This window comes from Parus major, chromosome 13, assembly GCF_001522545.3.
Source record: "Parus major isolate Abel chromosome 13, Parus_major1.1, whole genome shotgun sequence".
Classification (NCBI taxonomy): domain Eukaryota; kingdom Metazoa; phylum Chordata; class Aves; order Passeriformes; family Paridae; genus Parus; species Parus major.
In genome coordinates this window covers 4,770,233-4,797,167 of record NC_031782.1, presented here as the reverse complement: position 1 = coordinate 4,797,167, position 26,935 = coordinate 4,770,233, and the positions used below count along the sequence as shown (strand labels likewise).

The 26,935-nt window shown below is 44.2% G+C and overlaps 1 protein-coding gene across 4 annotated transcripts in view; it reads left to right on the top strand.

Moving 5' to 3' along the window:
- The window catches only part of SGCD (sarcoglycan delta), a 305,900-nt gene that overhangs the window by 159,706 nt on the left and 119,259 nt on the right, over positions 1-26,935 (top strand). Inside the window, exons 1-2 of one of the 4 annotated variants that reach the window (XM_019008187.2) lie at positions 13,461-13,559; positions 20,988-21,044. In XM_019008187.2, the coding sequence (XP_018863732.1) occupies positions 20,988-21,044 (57 nt within the window). In that variant the 5' untranslated portion in view covers positions 13,461-13,559. Of the gene's footprint in view, positions 1-13,460; positions 13,560-20,987; positions 21,174-26,935 lie in introns of those variants that run through there. The other 3 variants (XM_015642156.3, XM_015642158.3, XM_015642153.3) reach the window with 3 other exon arrangements.

Genomic DNA, 26,935 nt, shown 5'->3' with positions numbered 1-26,935 from the left:
AGAACTGTGTGTTTGCAATTTTGGAGGCAGAGGGAAAATAAAAGTTCATGGTTTTATGCATAACAGTTACTGTGGGAAGCTGGAAGCTTAAAAGCCCAATGGATAGCTAATAAAAATTTTGTGATGGCATGTCTCAGCTCTTCTGACATGGGCTATTTAAATCCTAGGCTTGTATTGCAATAATATTGAGAGATTCCTCCCCGATATTTATTCTCTGCCCAGTTTGGGACTGCCTGCACATCCTCTCTCTGTGATTCAGGAACGCTGGGTCTGGACCTTCATGGCTAAATTTCCTGAGCATCAGGCAGGCTCTTAGGGCTGTAGAGATGGGGCTGAGGACCAGCACCACATTGGTGTGGCCTCGTGGCTGGGATCTCCCAGAAGGAGGAGCAGAACTGGGAGCTGGCAGGGAGGCTTTTGCTGTAAAAACTTGCTTCCAGCTCCTGATGGCTGCCTCCAGTCCTTCCTGTGAGAGACAGAAAATAAATTGCTGCTGTTGAACATTTTATTTGCACTCACAGAATATTCATCCAAGGAGCAAAGAAAGCACCAGAGGAGTGTGATGAGGGCTCGTTTTTTCTTAGCAAGCCAGTAGGAAGTAATGCCAGAATCAGACACGGTGGAAGATTTTTGACAACATGGAAATTCCTCTTTGTGCACTGCCAGCTAACTCCAGCTCAGTGAAATTCCTCTCACCTGGAATCAACAGCAGCTCCTAGAACTGCTGCAATTTCTTAATCAGTGGCTATTCAGCATGGCTTCATCACTGAACCTTTCCACTGTAGACACAGACCAAGTGTAACAACTAAAATGCTTTTGTTTCTGCCCTTCTGGAAGAGCAGAAAGAGACAAATAATGGCAGAATTTATTCTTGTTGGTACCTGTAAATACTTCTAAAAACTGTGGAGTTTTTTTGAGGGGATAAAAAAAAGAGGTAAACTTAATGAAAAGAGATGTTGTTGATCTGAATACATTTAAACAGAAAATAAGATACTTTCCAATTGTCCAAATTTCTCGAATATTTTCCTAAAGAGATATTAAGGACTGAAAGTCTAACAAATCCCATTAGTTTGGGTTAAGTTTAGGTAGAATTTTGGGGTAGGTTGCAGGTGAGTTTAGGAAGAAATGAAGTTTTGTCTGAAAGGACAAACACATATATAACTGACTTTCCTTTTGAAGTGGAAGTGTTCTTGAGCCTCTCAAAATGCTTCAGGTCCACATTGTGCTCTGCTGGTTTTAGATACTGCTTTATCTGTCTCCCACTTTCTGCATCAGCAGATGGACACTGTGTCCATGGCATGGCACAGCAGATTTTGCACCTGCATCTTGATGCATTTTGCACCTGTTTTTCAGTTTTGAGACTGAACAGGCTGTTTATTTCTGGTGGATGTCCAAAAGGAACATTGATGGATACTGGTAAAACCCAAGCTTTGGGTTGGAAAGGTACATCCTGAGTGGAGGTGGAAAACTTTCTCCTAGGAAAGGAACTGTGTTGTTAAAAGTTTGGCACAACTCCTTGGGGTGTGTTGTGGAGCTGGCTGTAAATCAGGGGCCATTTGGGGCTAGAAGAGAAGCAGAAACTCCTTTTCAGTTATCAGGAAACCCTTGGAAACTCCACATACAGGTAAAGATTTGGATTAAATTGTCAGTGGAACCACTTGTAACGCTCTTTGAGTTTGGACTCACTGATCAAGACAGGCAGGCTGAAGAGGCGCTGTGACAATGTGGAATTTGACACAAAATAAGGCTTTTTTTTTCATTGTGTAAGAGAAAACTAAAAATAGTTCAAAGTTGTAAGGCTAAATATTGTGCCTCAAAGTTGTTTTGGGTGTTTCAAAAAATTTTTCTCCAGCCTTGCCAATTAAAAGAAATGATAAATATTTGCATTCATGGATGCCCTGGAGTCCTTTCTCTAAGAAAGAAAGAAAAGGTAGAACAAGGTTTGGAACTCAGTACTGGCTAAGGAAATAAAGACGGGCTGTGCACAAGTACTTACTTAATCCCTGTTGTATTTGTTGTTTCTTTGACACTTCTTTCTGCTACTTCCACTGATGTCTGGTAGATGGCATTAGCGTGTAACAAATTTCTGAAGTTCTTTTCTTATTGGAGGGGGTTTATTTTTCATCCATTTTACAGATAATGCTGTCTTTTTCTGGCTAAGCAGTTTTAAAGCTTTTCCCCTCAGTGTTTCAGTGACGATTTTACTAAATGTTTTTATTATTCAACATGCCTTTTTTCCTCCTCCTTGTGCCATATAATTATTATTTCTTCTAGAGGGCATCAATCACTGAGAAAGAAAAACTTGATATCTTCAGCTAACTCTGAATTTAGAAGCTCTGTTATACTGAGCACTGTTTATATGCAGCACCATATTTATTTCATATTCTGGCTTAGAAAGGGGGATGGTGCTCTGAAGGGAGATGAAAAATTTCTCACAGAGAGAAAAAATGCAGATAGAGTAGTAAATAGAGGTGCTTATATATATAGGGTTGAAGACATATTTGACTGCTTTGCAGAGGAAGAAGCTCCATAAATAAATGTCTTTTGTCTTTTTTAGTCCACATAAGCATTTTTAGCTAATTTTGTGTGCTCCAAGAATATTAATAGGACTTCCATGACACAGGAGCCATTTTGCATAGGGAAACAGTCAGTCCTAGGGCTTTTCTTTATCTGGACCAGGAGAAGGAAGTTTAATCCACAAGTAAATTTTGGCAATATGGTTTATGGGTCTGCCAGGAGCTTTATCTTCATCAGTGCTCCCTTGGGAAAACATCTTTTGTGCTGAAATGTACATATTCAGCCTTGCTTTTAGATTCAAGATTTGGAGCAGTGGGACACTGCTTCCTTATTTTTTTCTTACCCTCTCCCCACCACATTCTTCCCACCATAGAAATAAGACTTATTTCCATCATAAATAACCAGTCTTCCAACAAAAATCACCAGTTCCATAACTGGTTCCTTCTCAGAACAAGCCAAAGCCCATAATTCTCCAAGCTTTGCATGTGGATAGCAGAAGGGAGAAGTGGAGTGCTGGGAGAACAGTTTTGTGGGCACAGTAATTATTTTAAGCAATCCTCAAGAGGTGCCTGTTTATGATGATCCTTTCCAGATCAGATGTGCTTGATAGCAAAGGACTAAAAAATGATAGAGATATCTTTGAGGTTAATTTTGTATAAAGACTATGTAAATGCAAAACATGCTAAGCACCAGGTTTTATTGAATCTATCTAATTATGAGCAACTAATCAGCATAATTTTCCTGCATTTTCAACCACATTTCCTTGAGATTGAAGTATTTAAGGCAATTATGAAGAAATGCCAACACCTAATTGTGACAAATTTTATCTTTAAGGAATCCTTGGGTTTGTCTTTATATAGAAATGCAAATGGGACAGACAGGGCTAAGCCCTCTGGGTCCTGGTGTAAGAGGCATTATTGTGCTGCAGACTCACTGCAGTGAACAGAGAGCTGAACACACCTGGTAGCCAGCTTTCTTCTCTTTTTAATACCACCTCAGGCATGTTGGTTTAGAGGTTTCAGGGTCTGCAAGCATTCCGTGCTTTAAAACACAAGGGCAGCTTCAGCATCCAGTGGATGAGGAAAGTGTGTGGGTGCATTTCTGTCCTTTTGCTTGCAACAACCTGTAACTTCCAGCCTTAAGGTGTCATTTCTCTTAAGTGAACACCACCAGGGCTTCCTCTCAAAGAAAGATGGACTAATTCCACATGGGGATCACCATCTGAAATGTGCTGACCAGAAACATTCCTTTGGTTTCCCAGGCTTTTGCAGGTGGGGGTGTCCTTGCTGGGGTTTCTCTGCTGTGTTATTTCCCCTCTCTGCCATCCCATCTTTATGGTGGTCTTCTACTACTATTTGCAGACAGGTTGTCTTACAACTGTTTTTGCACCTTTCCTTGGCCTCTGTCATCTCTCACAGTTGCTGAAATAGTGCTGATTGTGGGCTGCTCTCCAGTACAGGAATAGCATGTTGTTGTCATGTAGAGCATTAAAATTCATAGACTGTAGCCCGTCTGTTTCTTGCACTTTCTGGACAGGCCTGTTAACCTTTGAGAGATTTGCTGTTCACATCCTGCTGTACAATAATAAAAACAGGGAAGTGAGAAGGAGCCCCGCTGGGAGAAAGTTTATGTGTTGGGATGATGAACCCATAAAACTCAGTGACTGTTCCAGACCGTGCTCCCAACACGAGTTCCCCACCTGCTCCCATTCAAGCCTAGGAACCACCTGAGTGATTTAGGTTAAAAGAAAGGCTCAGGCTGTGCTGTTGTGCTGCAGGCAGATCAGTTTAACCTCCATGTGGCAGTCAGGATGGAGACTTCTGTGCCACTGTGCTATGCTGCTCCCAGATTTCTGTGATGATGATGATGATGATAAATAGCTGCAGGGGTGAGAGGAGGAGGCTTTTCTCAGCAGCACTGATGTGAGCACAGCCCAGTGCTGCTCCTGCCAGATGCTCTGAAACTGAGAAACAGTTGCTGCAGAATTCACATCTAACCCCACTGCCCCAATGCATTTTGTGTGACTTAAACATCCCACTTCTTAAAAACACTTGTATATTTTCACAGACAGTTGAGAGCAAACACTCTGCGTTGATTTCTCTTGTGCTGGTCTCCGGTGAGGTGGGGGGTTACAAAAACACCCAGCCATTGATTAGAACCATGGAATCACAGAATATCCTGAGTTGTATGGGGCCCACAAGGATCACTGATGTCCAGCTCCTGGCCCTGCACAGGAAGATCCCAAAAGATCCCACCCCGTGCTGGAGAGCGCTGTCCAAACGCTCCGGGAGCTCTTCGGGGCCGGGACCGTTCCCTGGGGAGCCTGGGCAGTGCCCAGCACCCTCTGGGGGAAGGATCTTCCCTTGATATCCACCCTAAACCTCCCCTGCCACAGCTCCAGCCGTTCCCTGGGTGCTGAAATAAATAGAAGAAAGCTTCATAAACTATAATTTTAAATATATCTCTGAGTGAGGCATAACATATAAACTCTTCTACTCGTTGAGAAGCATCTGCATAAACTTTTGTCATAAGCTGGGGAGAAGTGTGGACAGATAAAATCCCTCACATTTTTGGAAGATCTCTCTTACCTCCCTGACAGCTACTTTGCCCAAAAATGAAGTCTGGATGAAAGACAAAAAGCACCTCTCTCTCCTTTCCTCTCATTGCCCTCTCTCTCTTTGCAATTCTTACTGGATAATATCAGGAAATCCAGGAAGGTATTTTTAGCCTGAGCGAATGGAGAATTTAGGGCAGAAATGATGTTGACATTAATCACAGCAGTGATGAAATTCCACTTCAAAATATACAAATGTGGCAAGGTTTTCCCTGTGTCCTACTAATGAAAAGAAGATCCTTTTGCTGCCAAACCACAGGATGTTTTGCTCACGCAGAGGAGTCACAAAATGAGCCTCTTATTTTTCTGCCATATAGAAATGAGTATTGCAAGAGGAACTTCATTCCATTCCTCTACTTCTGCAGTGAAGGTTTCTGCAGGGTGGTGCTGGTAGAGGCTGCTGGGGTCACTGTGCTCACAAGGAATTCAAGACCATCACTGCAAGGTTATAGGATAAAGAGACAGTGCCAGGAACTAAATTGTATTCTGGCTCAGTGGAGGAAGGGACAGGACATTTGATTCTCTCTTCTCTACTCTTAAGGGAACAAACATTGTTACAGCCATCCTTAGCATGACTCTTGGGGTCACAGAGAGATTTGGGAGCAGCAGCAGCAGCCCTCTCTGACATTACAATGAGGGTTAAACCTCACCAGCTGCTGCATCAGATAAATATTTGGAAGAGGAGAGCAGACCAAGGGCAAATGGTCTCAGCAACTCTCTTGGACGTTGCAGCCTTTATGGATGTGTTGAACACACAGGAAATCCTCCTAGCCCAGGCTCCAAAACCTGATTAGGAATAGGAGAGCACAAGGAATCCTCTCAGAAACTGAGAGGTAATAGCTATAGAAATAAAGGGATTTCCCAATTAAATGGCTTTTTACCCTTTGTGACATCCTGCCTGTAACTGAAGCAGAGATCCTGAGATTGAGAGGCCCTTGAGTGTATCTCTGTAGATAAATCCAGATGTGGAATTTTTACACAATGGCCTTCTCATGATCCTTGGAATACATATCCTCACCAATATGCCTCTGCCACACTGAGTGCTCTGGCAAAGGTCAGGTGTGATTACCAACATACAAATGTGCATTTATTTCTCAAGCCATCGCATCTTTTTTCCTTCCTTCTGACACAATCTCAGTGTAGCTTAATTTCCTAATCAATTTGCTTTTTAAACCTTCCCCAGTGTTCTCTGTTGAAACTCAAAATATGTGAGTATGTGTGCGTTTGTTTATATATCAGCACAATCATTCTTTAATGTGCTACAGCTCCAAGTATCTGCATTCTGTCAGGAGCTGCTTTATGAACAGCACGTGCCTTAGCACCTCTTGCAGAACATAAGCAGAGGGAAGGAATTTGCAAAATTTGCCCAAAGATTGCTCACTATTTTGGTTACCAGATCTTTTGTCTCCTTGCTGCTTATTCCAGGGGGGATGTTGTACATCAGGTTTTAGAATGACAGAATGGTTTGGGTTAGGAGGGACCTTTAAAGGTCATCTGGGCCAAGCAATGAGCAGGGACATCTTCAGCTTGATCAGATTGGTCAAAACCCTGTCCAACACGGCCTTGAAAGTTTGCAGGGACCTCTCTGGGCAGCATGTTCTGGTGCCTCACCACCCACATTGTAAAAAATCTTCAGCTGTATCTGGTGTGATCTGGATAGTTTTAGCCTGATGGTGAGAGCCTAATGCAGCCATGGGAGGAGGAGGGCAGGAGTTCTCCTTTGGTCAGATATTATGGAAGAAGGTCAGTGCTGCTCACCTCGGGAGTCTCACAGGACCATGCAGAAGTGTTGCTGTCCAGAATGACACCCCAGAGCTCGTTAAAACAGATGGCTCTGTCCAGGGCTGCTGATGGACTGACAGGCTGCCTCGTTAGTGTTCTGCAAGAGTCCTGCTAATTGCTTTGAGAAAATACAGATCTGCCTACGGAAATTGTTCTGTGGAGCCAAATTTGGGAGCATCGGGTGGTGTTAAACTTTGTGATATAATAGGATACCTAAGTGTAAGAACAAGCAGAGCTTCTTTCTTGACAGAATAAAAATAGTCTGGGCTGGAAAGGGAAAGGCTGTGATGAGCACAGGCTGCTGAACAGCTCTGCCTGACCAGAAACTGCTCTGCATCAAATGTAAGAGTGGCATGTCCATACTCAAAAACTCTCAACAAACCTAGCAGAGAAACTGAAATGTTCCCCCAGAAGATGATTATTGCAGGCTGAGGTGACGCTGTGTCCTGGTCAGGACAATATCTAAGCAAAGCTCAGAGAGCAGCTCTGTGCCTTGAACCTGATTTCTGAAAGAAGGAAGGCTGAGGCTGCTCAGATAAGAGTAATGAATTTGGATACTGTTAAGACTTTAATAGAAGAACAATTATTGGCCTTGCCAACTGAATATTTGCTCTTATATCTGTATGGAATTAATCTTTGCAGTGGGATTTTTTTTTTCCCTTGCATTTCTTATGCCAGAGGAGTAGAAGCCAGGGACATGGCACATCTTTTTGCCTGGTGACACTCATCCTGCTCCCTTGTCGTGCTGCAAATGGAGAGACCCTATTGTTTGTAAATGAAGACCTTTCTGATTATTGATAAATAACCTCTGGATGGGTAGTATGACACATGCTGTCTGGAAGAACAGGGCTCTGTAATGGTAATATTGCCTTGAAATTACAGCCCACGTAGTTTGAGAATTATTCAGGATAATTACATTAATGTTGCCAGAGAAATGAAAAGGAACACTTTCCATCTACCTATTAACAAGCTCTGCTGGCCTTAAATTATTTCTGAGAAGAGCCTGAAAATGACTTAAATCATCAAAATAATTACAAAGTAGCATTTGAGGTAGAGGGGTGGGCTGGGTGAGGTCCTGGCTGTGGCTTTTTTGCCTGACAGGTAAATGCTGCTGAAGATTTGTGGGGAGAGGAGCAGGGCACAGAGCATTGGGGTGGGAGCACTGCAGGCTGCAGATGGACTCAGGGAGCCTGCAGGTTTGGACCCTAAGGAGAGAAGAGCCTTGGGAGCAGGCTGCTCTCAGAGCAGGTGTTGCACATAAATGTGTGCACAGGTGAGCCTGCTGTCGTTCTGCTGTGCTGGGGACTTCCATCCTCCACCCTCCCTTGCTGACAGCTCTCCTGAGCCTGTGCAGTGGAAGGTGCCTTTGGTGATGACTTTCTGCCACTTTGATCCTTGTCTCATAGCAGCAGCAGAGATGTGAATGTCTCTGAACTCCAGACCCTGAGCAGCAGCTCTGAATCTGGCCTCTCATAAATGCTCAGTCCTTCTTTTGAACTCCTGTCGTGTTTTTGGCCTTGTGCACACAACACTGACTCCTGCCCTGACCTGCTGTTGCCCAGCTCACCTATAACATTACTATGAAACCAGGACTTCTTGTTGTGTTTCCTTTGATTTGTTTATGTTATTGCACTGTTTGCTAAGTCTGGGATGGATAGAAGGGGAAAATTTAGTGCTCAGATCTAAATAACTCGGTGTCACAGGAATCAAGGTCTCCAGGGTCACCTCTGCTGTTACTGGAGTTTCTCATCACCATGAAATTTAGAGCATCCTTGGAACGCCTGTCTATGAGAGCAGCTCTGCCCCTCTTTCTGTTTAATCTCCAAGAATGAGCAGATCTTTCATCTCATGACCAGTCCTATATTTATACTTCTTCCTAAAACTTAGCCATATTTATCTCCTGTGAAGAAACTGGAGCAGTGGGTAAGGGTGTAGGGGGATGCAGGCACTGCAGGTCTGGCTGCTTCCAGCACACAGTCATGTTCAAACACACACATTTCATTTTCTCCCATTTCCTTTTCACTTGTCCGACAATTCCATCTCAGCCCTGTGTGATTATTTGATGACCTGTGTGCCTTCAGCACTCTCTGCACTTAAACAGGGTTTTACTCCCTGCTGTCAAGTCAGGCTGTGACTCCCTGCACACACACACACACACAGAGGGAAGAGTTTTCTCCCTTCACTGGGGCATTCCACCCCTACAACTACTGCCACTACCTACAGAAGTGTGGGGAACCCCCTCCTTGTCTCATGACATTGCCCTCCATCCTCCCTGCATGCTCAGGGCTGGGTGAATCCATCAGGAATGCCAATAGCTGCCTTCCCTCAGCCTGCTGCTCCTGACCTAAAATAGTTAACTTTCTAATCCATCAGCTCTCTTAATTCTGCATTTAAGGAGATGGAGCTGAAATGAGTCTTGGCTTCTCCCTTTGCACATGGGTACTCGAGAGATCTCTTAAAAAGCTCCAAGGCTGAGGATGATTTAAAATAATAACTTGGCAGATGATTTCTTTCAGTTGAGACATTAAAAATATTCAAACATTTATATTTATTCTATTATGATACTTTGAGAGATTTAATGGATTTTAAAAGAAGTCATTTGGAAGGAAAGCTCAAACCAAGGGATTGCTTAATTATTTCAGATAATAAAATTTTCATTTTGACTTCTTCTTCCACTCCAGGTGGAACACCTGCGTTTACATGCTGATTCTTTCTGCATATTTGGTTTGCCCTGAATTTTTTAGGAAGGTTTGGGGAATTCTTGAGTGAGTTCCTGGAAATCTACACAGCATGAAAATCTCAAGTTTAATTTTGTATGCAAATAGATATTATTTGTTAAATGAAACTAATTAGGAATATTCATAATTCAACAGTAAATACTAAATAAATGTCAGCAGCTTTTAGAAATTGCTGTCAAAAGTCAGCACAAATATAAATGGTGGAGAAGGAACTTTCCATCCTGTCTTTTGTAGGTCTCTTCATAGTGTAGAAATTCATGGATCCAGGTGGATTGGGTCTCCTGCACAAAATGGAAGTCCCTATGTGTTGCAATCTCCAGCTGCAAAGATACTGAAGCTTTGAGGGGGGTTAATTTGTTTTCATCTTCCCAAAGAGCTCTAGTAGTTTTTTTTAATCCTCATAACCCTGCCAGTTCTGAGGAATAATAGCAGTTACGCAGATAGTTATGTCGACATCAACTTAAGGTTTATGCTTGCAAGGTTCATATATTTTTGGTCGTGCTGGCACTAATACAAATGATAGCTCAATAACAGAAAAATAGAACGGTCCCCAAGCCACAGTTCTGATGCTTGAAGCGCCTTTAAACCCTGCACCCAAATGAGAAAGAGATAAAAACAACCTACTCAAAGTGGCTTAGCTTGAAGGAGCATTTTATGTGTTACTTGATGACAAAATAGTGAGGCATTAATGCAGTTTACAGTAAGACACCCCTGAAGTTATCAGTGAGGTTGGTGTGATGCCTGACAGATTTAATGTAAATATTTATAGACTTGACCTACTAATTATGCCAGTGGAAAAAATGCAGTATTAATGCTGTCACCTCCCCATGTCTCTACCTGCCAGCATGCTGCTAGCTTGCATAAATATTCTGAAGATAGAAAGTACATCACATAAACAGAAGAGATCGTTTAGATTTTTAATAAGGGATTAAGTTATCTCCAGCAGTGGTTTCCAGCTTGTGGTCCAAAGATGTATGGAAGGCCTGGGGACTATTCCCAAGGGAAAAATGACAAGTAAAGAGAGGTTTTTGTAAGGTATGTAGGAATCTCTCTCTGTGAAATAATTAGAGGTATGCACCACCTTTGTCAAATATTTAGGGGTCCACAGAGTGAGAAAACTTTGAAACCCATTGACTTACTATATTCATGTAAAGAATTGAGTAATCTCAAAGTGCTGTACTGCCATGTTTTAAATTATTTGACTAATGATCCTGCCAGAGCCAGGCTGCTATAAAAAGTCCTGGACCACAAAGCACTAAAGCATGTGCTTAACTCAAAACACACGGCGATCCACTGAAGTTACTGCCTGCCCCATCCATAACTGGTTTACTGAATAAAGACCATGGGGAAATTTAAGACAGAAGGCATTGCTATCATCTTGCAAACAGCTCTGCAGATGCCTGATTGTCTTGTACAACTGAAAATCTAATTATGTGAATCTGCAGTTCATATTTTTCTGTTTCAGCTTATTTATACCAAGAGACTCTGAAGGTTTTAGGCGCCTTTGGTTTCAGCTGTTTCTGGTTGCCAGCCCAGAGTATTTTCGTGGCTGTGGCAGCTCGTTGAGGAGACTCTCAGCTGCATGGACAGTTCTTCTGATATGTGATCCACAAGCCTATGGCTTCTGCTCTGGCTCAAGCTGACTCCTCACAAGCTGTGCAAATAGATGTGAAATGCTATCACCAGTGGTTTTGTGCGTGTGTGCTTGCCTTTTGTTTGGAACTCTTCAAACTGAGGCAAGTTTGCTGTGATGACTGTGTGGTTTCATACTCTGCTGTCTTCTGCAAAATAGCATCATATTCTGGATCCATCCCTGATACCTTGGAGTGGATACCTTAAACAGAGGGTAGACAAGATCAAGAGAATAAAAGCAGGTATTTATTAAAGGCTCTCTACAGGTACACCTTGGTCAGTCAAAAGCCTCTGAGAGAGGCTACACCCAGGATGGACAATGGTCACAAGTTTTTCACACAGTTCTAAGTGTGGTCCTTTTACATATCAGGGGTTAATCCTCCAATTACAGCTTCAGGTAATGAAGTCATATACCCCCAGTTTGCTCTCCCCAAACTCACTTTTGTTTATGCTTTTCAAGGCCTGGGACAGTGAGGTGTTCTTGATTTTCAGGCCTAGAGAGGAACTGTTCTATCTGAATAAAAAGGGAGAACAGCAGCTGACAGGTTATGCAGTTTTGGAGTTACACACTAAAGCAGTGCAGGATCTGAAAAATATAAAAGCTAAATCCTAAGGCATCATCCCCACTGATTTCAGCTCAGGGGCCTGGTCCAGGCTGCCCACACTGCCTGTGCACGAGGGCAGTGCTGCCGACCCACGTGGGGCTCTGTGCAGGAAAAGGAAAGAGCATTTTGGTGGCAGGGCAAAGTGCAGGTGAGACACACATGGTGTGGCCACAGCAGCTCTCACAACAGCTTGGATGGATGAGCTGCAGGCTTTCCACAGGGGATCCCACGTGGGTTTTGTAAGATCTCTCTGCTGATGGGTGAAAGGCAGATCTCGCATTCCTGTGGGTGAATGAGTCCTTGCCATGGACTGAAGGCACAGCCCGTGGAAGGCAGCGGGCATCCTCTGCCTTCAAAGAGTGCTGGATCAGAGCTCTCTTTACTTCTAATCACCACTGCCTTTATCCTTTGTAAACACTTCACCTGCCCACCACACCTCTGCAAACCACAGAACAGAGTATCCCCAGAGAGCTGGAGTGCACTGTTTGAAAAGGAGCATTAGGAGGGGAAAAATCTCCCTCTCTCTCTTTAAACTGTCTCTTTTCTATATTGTTACCTTGACAACTCTGCTGCTGTTTCATCTTTGGTGGGACTTAGCTGTGGTGGAATAAGGGGGACATCCATGTGTGTTTCCACATCTCCTCCAGCTCTGCCTCACAGGCACATGCCAGGCACAGGGCGTCCCGAGCTGCAGAGCCCACGGTTGATGCCTTGACCCATGGTGCTGCCTGGAAATGATTACAGATATTAAGAACTGGGACCCCTTCTGATTAAAGGTATAACATTATATCTTCTATTTCTTTTCCTTAAGCCAGCGCCAGAGCGGTGCTAATGCGAGATGCAAGGTGCTTAAAATATTTTGGGTTATAAAGGTTAGGACAGCTGGAAAGCAGAGAGGGATGAAAGTACTCAAAAATAGTTGTATTATTTTTAGTATAAGCAGATACAGGAGTATGTGTCAAGATTAGGATACAGTTCTGATGTGCTGAACTGAGTCTAGAGATGCTAAAAATATGCTTTCTTTTCTCATAGTTTTAGAAGAGACAGAGGCTAAGGTAAGGGGAGAGTAGTGGCGAACTGAAATTTTAATTCCTGCGCTTCCTTGCTTGTTGGGGTTTGGCAAAGCTGGCTGTTCACCTGGGTGCCCATGACCCACTGACACCAGCAAAGCACAGGAGGCAGGGCAAGGTGTTACCAGGGGGAATGGGATCCTTCCCACCCCGTTTTTCCTTCTCAAAAAGAAAATCTCCACCAACATAATCCCTTTATTCCTTTTAACCGAAGTGGCAGCGGAGGCAAGGCAGGCAGGCTCCGGGGCTGGGTGAGGACGGGGGTGTCTGTGGCTGAATGTGGAGGGAGAAGGGGGCTTTTGATGCAAAACACATGTGGTTTCAATTGCTCGCTGGAGCCAGCCCAGTAGCTGTAACTTGGCCTGACAAAGCCTTATTGAAGTACAGACAGTGTGGTTTCAAAGCAGTTAGAAAAAGAAGGGGAATGCTGTTCAGGAAATTCTTCAGGCATGGGCAGGGACTTGGCTGCGGTTCTGCTGTTGGAAAATCTGACAGGGGCAGCTCGTGAGCACAGGCCAGGCCTCGTGCTGCTCCGAACGCTGAGCTGCATCTTCCCCAGGCTCCTGCACCCTCTGGGCGTTCATCCATCGCCAAGGGAGAGGTAAGAGCTGCCCTGCTCCATCCCAACAGCGCCGCGCGCATCTGCCCTCCTTCTGTGCCTCTGCAAAGGGGCTTCTTGCTTTCAGACTGCTGCTCAGAGCAAAAAAAGAGTCAAGAATGGGAAGTTGTGGCATATTTGTGAAGGGTTGGGAGCAGTCTGAGGCTGGGTGGTGGTTTCTGGCTAGATTTGTGTCGATAGTAAAGCTGCAGGCAAAGCAACGCCCGCGCCGCGTCTCTGGCTGAGGGAATGCTGCCCCCAGATAATCCCCAACTTTATGGTTTTGGGGAGTAAGTGTGAGTATTACCTGCAGCTACTGAAAGGTTGGCTCTGGACCATGTGTCACCCAGATATTTGGATGAAAAATGCGACTCAGTCATAGTAAATACGTTTATAAGTGCATTGTATTGTAGTTGTTTAATGAGTGGAAAGCATGTTTGTCTGGGGCTTGTTTGCCAATTCCTGGTACAGCGAGCTTGTGAAGAGAGGCAGCAACTCAGTAATAATCATTGCCTTGTGGTTTGTCTGCGTATTTTTTTCCTGTATTTTATAAAGCATGAGCAAACTGCAACAGACATCACGGTCAGAAGCCACGTAGAGAAGATTAGAAGGGAAAACATTAATTTAGGGGCCGTTCTATCTGCAACTTCGCTTCCGATGTGCGTTTCTTTCCCCAAATAACTGAAGAAACATTTATGATGAAAAGCTCACTCACTCTTTAGGGACCTGCCAGATTTAGGCAATGTTCTCTCATCCTTTTAGTTGCAGCATTAAAGCTTGCCTTGCCTTTGCAGAGATATCAGCACCTTATATGGCAGGCTCGGGATTCGGGAACGCGTTCGTCAAGGGATGGAGGTGTCAGGAGGAGTCTGCCTCGCGTCGCCTCACAAACTTCCTTGCCTCTGCCTTGGATTTTCAGAGCAGTGTTATTTGATGTGTTGAAAATGCTTTTTAGCTGTGTTTTATGCTGCTGGTGGTAGATTTTTTTTTTTTTCCTTTCAACAAGGAATGAATTAAGGGTATCGAATTATGCAATGGGACGGTGCTAGGAATCTCTGACTGGTTCACGGGAGCAGACACACGCTTTGCTGAGCCTGCATCCAGCAGGGCTCAAACAGTCACTCATCTTGGCAACCCAAAAGTTCAGGGACAAGGGGAGCTTCCCCACCAGAGGGCAACAGATCCAGAATGTGGCAGGACCAGAGCTTTGTCCAAGTAATGCTGCTGAAGAGTGTTAGGTTTGTTTGAGCCAAGTGAAGACTCTGTGGGTTTGGAGTGCAGGGAGAGCATCCTACAGGAGACATGGATGTACTGTGGCTGCCTGGAGGCTGATGGGGGCAAAGGGAATGAGAGGAAGGACTGAGATGTGACAGTGGGAGGCATATGAGGAAAATAAAGATAAGCTCAAAATTGATAAGCTCAAAATTTGCTGTGCATAAGATATACCTGCAGTGAAAATGCTGTGTCAAACGAAGATCTTATATGATCTGGAACTTTTTGAGCCTTCACAGGCTGCCATCTTACCCTGCAGACTTGGAGCTCTATTGCTTTTCTCAGCAGCTGTTAGTTTAGGCAACCAGTCAGCCTACTATCTTCCTCACTGCTAGTTATAAGCTTATTTTTTAAAAAAATAAATAAAATTCAAGTTCCTGCTTCTGATCATGCAGCATCCCACTTCTCAAATCTGATTGTCTGCATTGAAGAGCCAGAGAGATGAAGAGGCTGGAATGTGTCCATCTTAACCAGCAGCAGCCAGGGCCATGGGAGCTGCTGTTTCCTCCCTAACTTTGGCAGCTCCTCCTGAGCCTCCTCAGTGACCTCTGTGCAGCTCCACCTGGGTCAGGCATTCAAGCTTTGAATCCAGGAGGACTGAAGAGGAGTGGGCAGAGTGGAGACAGCCTCTTGATTTTGGGAGCAGATAGACAGGAGAGCCATTAGCACACCCTGATATGTGTATCTCTTCTCCCAGTCCTTCCCAGCAGCAAAGCAGAAAGAGAGTGAGTCTGTGCAAGAGAACAAATGGGTTAGCACAGAAGGCACATCATGTGGAGGGAAGATGGAAGATGCAGCAGAACAAGTTTTAACTTGTGTGAGCAGGATCACTGCAGAGACTGCACTCTGGATGCTGGCACAGGCTCAAGCCCACAGCTCTCACTTTGTGCCGTGCTGGTTGTGTTCCAGCCGTATAAATCCATATTACAATCCTGCTTTGCACATTCCTACAAGCCATATCTCTTTTCATGGTGCTGTGGGGTGAGAGTGTGTTGGGGCAGGAGTCTACAAAGTGTCACCTCCTGTGGCTTGCTTTCTGATTTGAGCTCAGTTGATCATATCCCTCTTGCTGTTCCCACAGCCTCCTGCAGTCACACCTGCTGCTGGCTATTTTGGTGTAGTTCTCGTATTTGTGCATCCTGCTTTGAGACACTCTGGTGGGAAAGAGCTTTTCTAAACTTGGCACCGATGGACAGAGTGCTTCACATCATCTGAGTGGTGCAAAGGAAGCAGTGTGTGAATGCAGCAAAGCTGGTGTGGTGTTTGCATGCAGTGTGAATTTATTGCCACAAATCAGGGGGCATTCTGCGAAAGATGTTCTCTGTTGACTAGCTTGATACATAAAAGGACTCACTGCAGAGATTCTTTCTTCCTTGCTAGCTTTCCATTTTCTTAATTCTGAAAAAAGTATTGAGACAAGCTGACTATGAAGTAAAAGGTGTGAAATTTAGAAGAGACGGTCATAAATAAGAAAGCAGACGTGTTTCTGTCCTTCTCAGAGAAGAGGAGCAATAGTGACATCACATTGCTCACAGATTCTTGCAGCATAATAAAATATCGCATCTGGCTTAGGAAATACAATTCAGAGATGGAGATGCCTGTTCCTTTGGTTTGTTCTGGCAAATTCTAATAGGTTTAGAGTTTTACTGTGAGTTCTCTTTGAATTCAGAGAAGGGACAGTCCCATTGTTCAGCTTTTGGTTGAGTCCATCTACTCCAAGCTATTGGTTTATAAACCGAGGTTCTTGCAGTGCACTTATCCTCCAGCACATTTGTTGTGGAAGTGCTGCCAGCCCAAACAGCTGGGGAAATTACAGGAGCTTTCAAGATGTTAGAGGTGGGGAGTAGCCTGGAGCATTGAGGGATCTGAATGAGCTGCTTTACCAGGAGATGAATCCCCAAGGTCTCTGCAGCTGCCTGTGCTGAGTCCAACTTCCACAAAATGCAAGAGGAAAGAGAGGTGTTTTCCAATGGACTGGGCAGAGAACAGATCAAAACTCCCTGATGGAGTACAGATCAAAAAAAGCTTGTTGATGTGCTTATGTTTGCCAGAATCAGACCAGATGTTTGACTAATGCTACATGTGGTGTACCCCACTGAAAGAGACTACTTATAGAAGAAAAGAAAATTCTTCAGGATGTTTCCTTTCTGTCACTCTGGCCGTGTATCACACAGCTGTGATACCTGAGGAATAGGCACTGAGTGGTGAAGGTGTTCCCAGCTCATGGAAGAACTGCTCCTCATATGGAGGGATGAGTACTGTTGACTGAAATAGAGGAACAAGCAAGAGCAAAGATTTCAGCTTTGGGGACACCAATAACAGTCACAGAGGCCAAGTTCATGGCTTGGATGGTCCTGGAGAAAAGTGCTATGAGATTTAACTATGCCAGCAAGTATTTCATCCCGAGGGCTGTTCCCCAGTACTCAGCCCTTGCTGGCCATGCTGCAAGTGAGAAGTTATTTTCCAGAGCCTGATTCTTTTTATGGAGACCCAAGTTATGGTCCAACCCATGTGAAAGGCCATAAATCAATTTTGGGTCATGCTGCTGGTGGATTAATGGACCTGGGGGTGTCAAATTTGAGAGAGTTTCATGGGGAGCAGAGACGCAAAATGTCTTGTTGATAGATCGCTCAAAACACTCTTCTTTACTCCAGGTTTTGTTCTCAGTCACGCTCCAGAAATGTCTGTTCTTTTGAACCTGGTGGATACTGTGAACTTAAAAGACAGAGAAATTAAAGAGGATGAATCTGCAGAGCATTTACAGCTAGTGAATACAAGTACAATGCCTTCCAGTGATATGGCAGAGAGCACCTCTGAAGGTTTTTAGGGCTTTTTTTCCCCCCTCATTTCAGCCCAAAAGAAAAGGTTTTTGTTTCAGAAAACAAAGAGAAAGAGAAGAGGATGTTGGTGGTAGGAACACAAAGAGAGGGCAGATGTGGGAGATGTAGGTCCAAGACCTGAGGGAATTTGAGCCCCTCTCTCATCTCTGGAAACGTGTTCCCATCACTGTGCTTCAGGTCAGCCTGGGGTCAGGTGCTCCTGGTTTTTCTGATGAGGCTGTTCCACCTCAGTTGTAGGCAGGCAGGCTGGGAGGGGAGATGCTGTGTTGGCTCTGCAAGGCTTTGGGCTGTTCCTGCTGCAGTGAGCTGATTCCTTGAGCTCCAGGACATCTCCAGCAGCACATTTCAAGAGGGCCCATAAGAGAGAAGCTGCCTTCCCAGACTGCATCCTCTTGCAGCTTGAAATTGTTCTGTTACTAAACATACATCCTTCAAGTGCTGATCAGAGAAACCCCCACGGCAGGAAACATTATTGATTCCTTAGGCAATACCTCACCCTACTCCTGGTCCTCCCTGAGCCTCCAAGGGCAGCGTGGCCAGGAATGTTACAGTGCCAGTGTTTCTGTGGGAAAGGTGTTAATTCATCCCTGTGCATGGAAAACACTTTTCTGCCTGAGGAATTGTTAATGTGGCTTGCACACCCTGAGTGAGGAATTTACTGCCAAGGAGGACTTGGTGGAAGGAGGGAGGGAGGCACTGAGCAAAGATTTGCCCTAAGTGGTGAGGTCTGGTGTGAATTTTGGAAGCTCAGAGCCAGTTCTGCTTTCTGGTGCCTTTCAGCTGAGCCTGGTTTCAGCTCTGCTGAAGGAAAGCAGCCTGTGCAGGTCAGCAGACGGGGTGACAGGGCTCTTCCAGTGGTCTTAAAAAAACTAATAAATCTTTCTTGTCATGGGCCGTATCTCTAAGGTATGCTAAAGCAAAAGGATGAATAGCTTTTCTAAGTGGACTGGATTTTGTCTCAGGCCCTGTTTGCAGTGTTGGTGTATATAAGGACTCAGTGTACAGCTTTTGTGCAAAAACTCACTACTTTTTTTTTGTGCAGAACCAAGAACTCCTTGGTGAAATTCCCACATTGCAGGCTATACTTTTGTAGTCATAGTCATGTTGTCTGTGGCTAAATTGCGTTTTTTTCTACATTTTTTTCTGGTGTAGGTGGGATTGTTCATGCAGTGGTGGTGATCCAGCACTGTACACATGTGTCTTTAAGCCCTCCCAGGTCAGGCAGACACTTTAAAGTTTGACCTTTGGAAGGCATGCTTCTTTTCCAATTGCTGTATTTGTTTCAGTATTATCTTTTCTCCACTGTTACAAAATTAACTGGTGTTTCCTAATATTTTCCTGAAGAAGAATTGAAAAATCCTATTAAGCAGCAGCAGCAGCTTTTCCTTTAGTTCAATAATTGAAAGGAGGGAGGAGTCACCAGCAAGTGCAGCCACTGGATATTCTTTCAAAGCAGTACTTTTTTGTCTGGTGCCTTAATTCTTTTTAATGGTTGGGTCAGGAAAAGTTGCCAAAATGTAAATTATGACTAGCATGCTTCTCCCTCCCACACAGTACAGATTATTGATAGTGGATATAGCTGGTTCCATAGGTAGTAGCCTTGCAGACTTTCTTATTATGCTCATTTGTTTAACTTACCTCAGCACTCTCTGTCCATCATCCTGTCTTCTCTCCCTGGAGAACTACAGACATGAGCCATTTTTTGGTAGTATTTACAGTTTTTCTGGGGGGAACACTAGCTAGCAACCAAGTATTGCTTAAGTGTGGCTGTGTGAGAGTTTGTATAGAAGGAACATATCTATAATTGCTATGTTATTTTCTTGTTATGAATTTATACTGTATTACTAAGTCTTGCTTTTCACACATGTTGTAGTACTTTAGTTGCTCTATCTCTGTTAGGGCAGATGTGAGTTAAATATTTTATCAGGACTAGAGAAATTCTCAAAACCAGGCTACTGTACAGATGCAAGTTGCTCTTTGTGGCTGTGTTCTGTTGCTATAAATTCTTTTGATGTTTGTAAAGTTTTGCCCCAGCTGGATATGCTATTTTCTCCATCCTAGAAACTGCAAGTAAAGAAAAAAGGCAGTGAGAGCAGCAAAGAGATATAGTGAATAAACAAGTTTTGCAATAAAGGGATATTTTTAGCTGGGTATTTCATATTGTTTCTCCTTGGTCAAACCTCTCCCATGATTTGAGAGGGTTAGCAATGCAATTTATTCATTTTTCTCCAAGGGAGAGGCTGCATTTAATATGTGCTCTCCAGGATACCCTGTTAAAATATTAGGCAATAAAATCCTTGACTGTACAGTAGTTGTAGTTATAATTTCCCCCAGGTAGTGGAAACTCTGTAATTTATTGTTGTTTGAGTTTGTATGGATTGGCGTGGTTGTGGCAGTGTAAAAAGATCTGCTTTGCTCCAAGTCCTTGTGTTTGTTGGTCCCAGCTCCCCTCCCTGAGCAGCATCTCATTCCTGAAACTGCCTCATTCCAGACCTCAGGTCACTCTCCCACAGGGGAACTCGCACTGTTCCCTCCTGGGATGTAAATTTTGTAATTTGCTGCATACAAACATCAGTGCCAGCAACCCTGAGGAAGACACTCCTGGTGTTGAATCCATAGTGCAAGAGCATGTTTGGTGGCTTCTTATCTGTGTAGAGTCTAAAATGCAAAACATTCAGCAAAGTCTGTGTTACTAGGGATGATCTCCTCAGTCTGTGCATCAAAATAATCTGAAAATGTAGGAAATTATTCCTTCCTTCCTACCTACCTACCTACCTACTTACCTACCTACCTACCTACCTACCTACCTACCTACCTACCTACCTTTCCCCTCTGCCGTGTTTGTTGTTGGCTGGAAGGAATGATTTCATTTGAGATGATGTTTTATTTTTAAATGAAACCTCTGAGAAGTCATATTGCATCTTCCAAACAAACTGCTGAACTCGACTTCTTTTACCCAAAGCATGCAAAATTTTCCCCTCAGGATCCTTAGAGGCCCTGGAGTGCCTGCCTTGCAAAACCTGGGGCAGTGAAGAGAGTCACTGTGGAGTGATTTCCGTAGGATACCTTTAGAGAGCGTGCTTACACGTGTATTTATAAGGACATTCATACACATTTAACACATCACATTCTCTTTTGGTCTGTTACTGCACACACCAAGCAGAAGGAAAAATAACCAAGGTATCCAAAGAGCTGCTGCCCAGCTGGTAAACTCTGAACAAAACCCAACCCCTCCAAGAGGCACAGACAGGAGCAGTTTTTATCCCTGGCTTTCTCCTGCCCCTGAATACACGTGGTTGTCTCTTTGTGATCATTTCAGATGCCTCAGGAACAGTACCCGCACCGGAGCACCATGCAGACCTCAGAAGGACCCCAGGTATACAAAGTGGGGATTTATGGCTGGAGGAAGAGGTGCCTCTATTTCTTTGTGCTGCTCCTAATGATTTTAATCCTGGTGAACCTTGCTATGACCATCTGGATTCTGAAGGTTATGAACTTCACAATTGTAAGTAGGGGTTACGCTGGAAGGTCTGGGGAAGATGAGGGAGGGTGCTGGTCTTTCCTCTGGGCTTGACTTCAGACACAGCTTCAATAATGGGTGTTTCATTGCCATGGACAGTCCTTTTATAGAGAGGAACAAATTTATACAATGATCCTCTCTTTCTGCTGGACATTGCAAAGCTGAGGAATCAGCTCAGCACTGCAAATCATGTTCCTCTTATCTGCTGTGTATGTGTATATACGTGTATTTATGCAAACAATATACACCACTCATCTCCAGTTTTCAATTATAAAGTGCTTTAAAATTAATGAAATCAGTTATTTTGAACTTGGATATGGAATGGTTTTGAGCCTTTCTCTTAGACTTTTTCTGCTTTTCTCCATGACCAGGAAGACAAGAATTTTGATTTGCTTTTTTCCTTTGGGAAAATGAACGTTGTTCTGTAATGACGTAGTTCTGGAAGCTTCATGAAATAAAATAAAACAAAATTTACAGGGTTTCTCCCTGGCTGTGGTACTTAGGTGGAGCATGTCCTCATCCTTGTATGGCTGTGCTTGGTGCACATCAGTCCTGCTCTCCCTGCTGCACAGGGTTATCTTTCTAACCTCTAGTCCTCCCTGGCCAGGGTTAGCTTTCCACTCCCAGGGCTTGTGAGCCTTTATATATGGCAGCTTGTTGTTTTTCACTGGATAATTTGATCAGGCAGAGTGAAAATGGAGTTACCAGTCACCTCTTTTTCAAGGTAATCACTGCCACCTTGTTCAGATGAGATGATTCATTTTAAGATTGTTTGAGTCTTCAGGAGAAACCAAATCTGGGGCTTTAATCCTGGTTTTACTTCCTGAGGGAGCTGTAAAACTACACTTCCCTAGACAACTTCCAAGGACCTTCCAGCCAGGCTCTGATATGAGCAATGTGTTTGAAGTCTTTTTGGCATTTCTTCCTCTGCTTTGGTCCTGTGCAGTCCCAAACAGCTGTGGCCAGCATTATGTCATTAATGGGCCATGAGAAGTTGAATAAACAATCTCTGGCTTCCTGGACCCAGCAGATAAAATGCTGTGTCAGGGGAATGTGCAGTGTTCATTTTCTCTAACCAGGTTGTTGTCAAGGTGTGCAGAAGAGTGCAGTGCATGTGTGCATAGGGAGCAGGCAATTATAAAGCAGTAATCCACAAAAAGCTCCTGTGAGCGGGCAAAGAGTGGCCAAAGTGGAGCAATTAATGCTTAACCAGACCAATTATTTAATCTTGTGAAATGGATGCCATTTTGATACCCATTTCATGCTGAACTATGGTCTGTAGATTAATGGAAATAGATATTTCTGAGGTGATGGAGGATTCATCACACAGGCAGTGGTGTGGGTATCAATCTGAGAACAAAATAAAAGGATTTCAAATTATCACTTTTCAGGAATACAGCTTTATTTTTTTTCTAATAACATAACTTCAGCCCCATGCATTTTTGCTAATTGGTGCTGGTCAGTCAGCTCTCTGCAGATTGCCTGGGAAGTCAGGTGAACATCTGTGCTCTTTCTCCATCACTGCCCTCTGATGATGCACCGCATTTTGCAGGCCAGGTGCTGAAGTGCCATCTCCCAGGGATGTGTGCAGAAACCTCCCATTTCCAGCAGCTCTGTCCCACTAGGATACAGGCTGCCTTTTGAGGGCATGCACTGATCTTCAGTTTCTTCTCTGATTCTGTTTCCTTACTTGCCCTTGGATTACTGGGAATTATTCCAGGGTAAAGTGTATTTGTGTATGGCTTAGTTAATTCATATCTCCTAATGCTAGTGGATGATGAACAGCATTTGGTGATAAAAACACAGGTGGTGCTACTGAGTCCTGCAGTGGGAGCAGCTTTATGGTTGTAGGCATGGCCACACTAGTCAGGGTGAGTGTTTCTGGCACAGCCAGTTGCAAATAAATACAAGAACTGGGCATGTAAAATGTGAGTCTTGCCCCAGTATGCACCCATTCATCTCCTGAACTCCTGCTGCTCCTGCAGCCTCACCAGCTGCTTTGGATCCTGCTCTGCAATCCCTCCTGCACCATTCCCTGAGGCTGAGAAAACCACTTGGCTAAGTGGGTTTTTACAGGCAGACTTTTATCTCTAAATAACAAATGTAAGAAAATTATCAAATGAGCAGATGCAAATATGGAAAAATCTTTAATTTGTTCCTGTTCTGATAAGAGGAGCTGAGAGTCCTTCTGGGGCAGAGGAGTGATCTGAGTAGTCAGTAAGCAATAGCTGCTGCTTAACAGGTCTGAGTTACCCCAGTGCTTGCAGAGCAGAAAGGGGGGGAATCTTTGTGTTTCTGTTCTTCTGGAAAATGTAGTGTTTCTAGCATCTTCCACCCCTGAGCTCTCCTTCCAGAGTCTGAGTCTCTTCAACTCCACAGAACAGTCCTGGCGCTTACCAGAATTTAATGATGCTCATTATAGCCAATAAGTGCTCACAGTATTTTAATGAGCACAGCAAACCTGCTCAGGAAAACTCAGGGGTGTTTTAAATGCTGATAGTGGGGAGTGGAGAGTGGGGAAGGGGGAAGGAGATGAAGCAAGACAATCTCAGGATAAAAAAACACCTCCTCCTGCTTGCTGTAGCAGTATCCATCCACTCCACTTCCTTGTCCAGCCCTGACCTCCCTTTCTCTGCCCTCTGCCTGCCCTCCTGGCTTCTGCTCCAGGAGACAGCTCCTGTGAAATCAATCCATGGGCTTCAAATCAGTGGCTTTTAATAAGCAACCATCACTAATTTATTCTAGTTTTTGCTTTTATTTTAATGTTCAAGGCTTAAACAAATGTATGTGTGGCTATTGCCCCTTACACAGGGCTGGCAAAGCAGTGTCACACCTGTGTAGGGACAGCTGGTCACTGTCTGCTCTGTCCTCTGGCACAATCATTCATTTCTCATGTACTCTTTGATACTCAATTTGTTTTAAATGCATTTATCCAGCACAGGGTGTATGAAAAACAGGCCTAGAGGGGACAGGGTCATCTGCCTGTCCCACAGCTGGTTCCCATAGCCAGGCCCATCTGCTGTGCTCATTTACACCAGGGCTGAGCTGCTCTGGGGCTGCAGGAACCTCTGGGCAGGCTCCTGCCTCTGAACCTTGCTAGGAGTTTTAAGCCAAATCATGGAGTGCATCTGGACCAAAGCCACCAATTTGGTTGAAGCCCAGATGTAGCCTGAAGGTGGTCTAACCTAATTGAGGTAGAAACCACCATCGACTTTCCAAGGATATATAGATACAGTGCCCTGCTTCATTCAGATCTTGGACAAGCCTGGTAGTAAATCTGTGGTTTGCACCTCCTGAGCTTGGGGGGGTGATGTTAATGCCTGTGGGCTGTGTGTGTGACTGAACCACTCAGGTCCCTCACAGTCACATCAGCGTGGCAGAGGGCTCAGCCTCCAGCTGTGGAAAGCTGCAGCTGTGGTGGGCTCAACCTCCAGCTGTGGCAGTCATAAAATCCAGCTGTGGCAGTCCAAACCTCCAGCTGTGGCAGTCCAAACCTCCAGCTGTGGCAGTCCAAACCTCCAGCTGTGGCAGTCTAAACCTCCAGCTGTGGCAGGCTGAAGCTCGAGCTGCACAGAGCTTGGTTGAGGTGGGCACAGCCCCTGCATGGGCTCGTAGGTCCCAACTTAATTATGAAGCTGGAATGAGAGCTCTTAACAAACCTTCCTCTTTCTGGTCCACCTGCATTAGCAGGCAGTGATGCAGCTCTTCAGCAGCAGCACTGCCCGTGACTGTGCATATTAGCACATGAATATTTTATGCTGCACACCAATGATGTGCTGGGGATCTCTATTTCACCTCTTACTAGTGAGCTTAAAACATTTTTTAAAAAGCTTCCTATTGTATTAGTTTCTGATTATTACAGGAAAAGATGTGCTTACATAAACACAGCAAACCAATATCCTTATTTTAAGCAGTCCGAAGCTGGAAAGCTCTGATAATGGGCAATGACAGTGCCTTGACCTTTTCCCACAAGGGTAGCACACAATGCCTGGTATTTTAAATGGTGTTAGGAGTCTGAAGCACTATCCATTAGTACCCCTTTAGAGCCTGTTAGGCAGCAGGCAGAGCTTTAAACAGGAGAGATGAGGACTGTGTCCTATTGTGGCTGCATTTAAATGTCAAACGCCCATCTACTTGTGTGCCCATCAAACCATACAGGATCTTTTGCTTTTCCTTTGCTCTTCCCCGATGTTTCTATCCACAGCTCCTGTTTGCTTGTTATGGATTGTATTTTTTGGGAACAGGAGGTGTTTGCATATGTAGTCTTATATACTGGCAGGTTCTACTAGATTTTAAACTGTAATAAAGAGAAAATAATAATATTTTCCCCAATCAGTTTGCAAGGCTTGAAATTCCTGGAGAACTGTGTTCTTAGAATCATCCAGAGTAAAGGCTTCAGATTAGTTTTGTAAATAAAATACTCTGCAAGTTGGTATTCAGTAGTACCTCCATGAGCCAAGCTAAACATGTTCTCCAGAGTGGGAGAGCACCATCCCTGGAGATGTTTACAGATGTGCAGCTCTGGTAGCCAGGGACAGGGCTTAGGGTGGACTTGGCAGTTCTGGGTTAGTGGCTGGACCAAATGATCTTCGAGGTCTTTTCTGACCTGAATAATTCTGTGTCTCCATGTGCTGCTTCCCAGCCTGTTCAGGCTGCTTGTGCCCTGTGTGTGTGCACCTCCAGGGGGCTGCAGGGTGGGAATGGGAGTGACCCCCTCCTTCCACCTTCCCTGGGGTACAGAGAGGGGGATCTGCCCCTCCTGGCCCAGTCAGGCTCAGCCTGGGGGTCCCTGACCACAGCACGTGCCACCTCTGTGTTCTTCCATAACCACACGAGGTCTGCACCCTTCAGCATGAAGTTCAGCCATATTTTATTATTTTATTTGAACAGGAACAAATTTCTTCAATTGTTCAGTTTTTCCCCCCTTTTTTTTTTTCTGCCTCAGGCTGCATTCATAGCTGAAGGGGTCTGGTTTAGCAATGTTGAATGAAATGTTGGCAATTTAGAGAGACAAAATGCTGCTGTGGATGGCACAAATGCTAAATATCATTATTATCTTGCTTTCATTATTAAAAGTTGCTAGGAAAAATGAGCTTTTAAAAATTGGTTATGAACAGTTATTTCCAATACAATTACTCCCTCTTGTGTGTAAACTACCTGCCACATTTCAATTACAGGAAAACAGTGGGGTAATAACACAGCAGTAAAGATGGATTAGAGTTAGGAAAGCTCATTGCCCTAGCTGGCAGGATTCTTCTATTAATGATTTAAAGGAATAGACTTTGTTCTAATTTTTTTTTATTTGTTTTTTAAATCAGAGATTGGCTCACAAGAAAATGACTCCCCTGTTTATGTTCCCTTTTCATGATTTCTCTGGGGTCTCCTTTAGGTGCAATGGTAAGGCAAATATGGGAAGGAACTTTTCAGCTTCTGCTTTGTGGTGCAGTTGTAATCAGCCAGCTAAAATTGGCTGGAGTTAGAATTAATATTACTATATCCTTATTAAGGAAGGATTGAAGTTCTTTCCCTCTCCCCCTTGCACACACACGCATTACAAAATTGTGCACTTTCCCATCCTAATTCATGTTGCTCTTTCTGTAGAACAAGTAATTGTTCTGAGACTGCCTGCACGACCCAAGAGCTTTGTGTATTTCCCTCCTTTCCTCATCCACATGGACTGCATCTTCTGATATAAAGATGTTAATCTTGCAATGGCCTGACAACACCAGCAGTGCTGTGAGTGATTG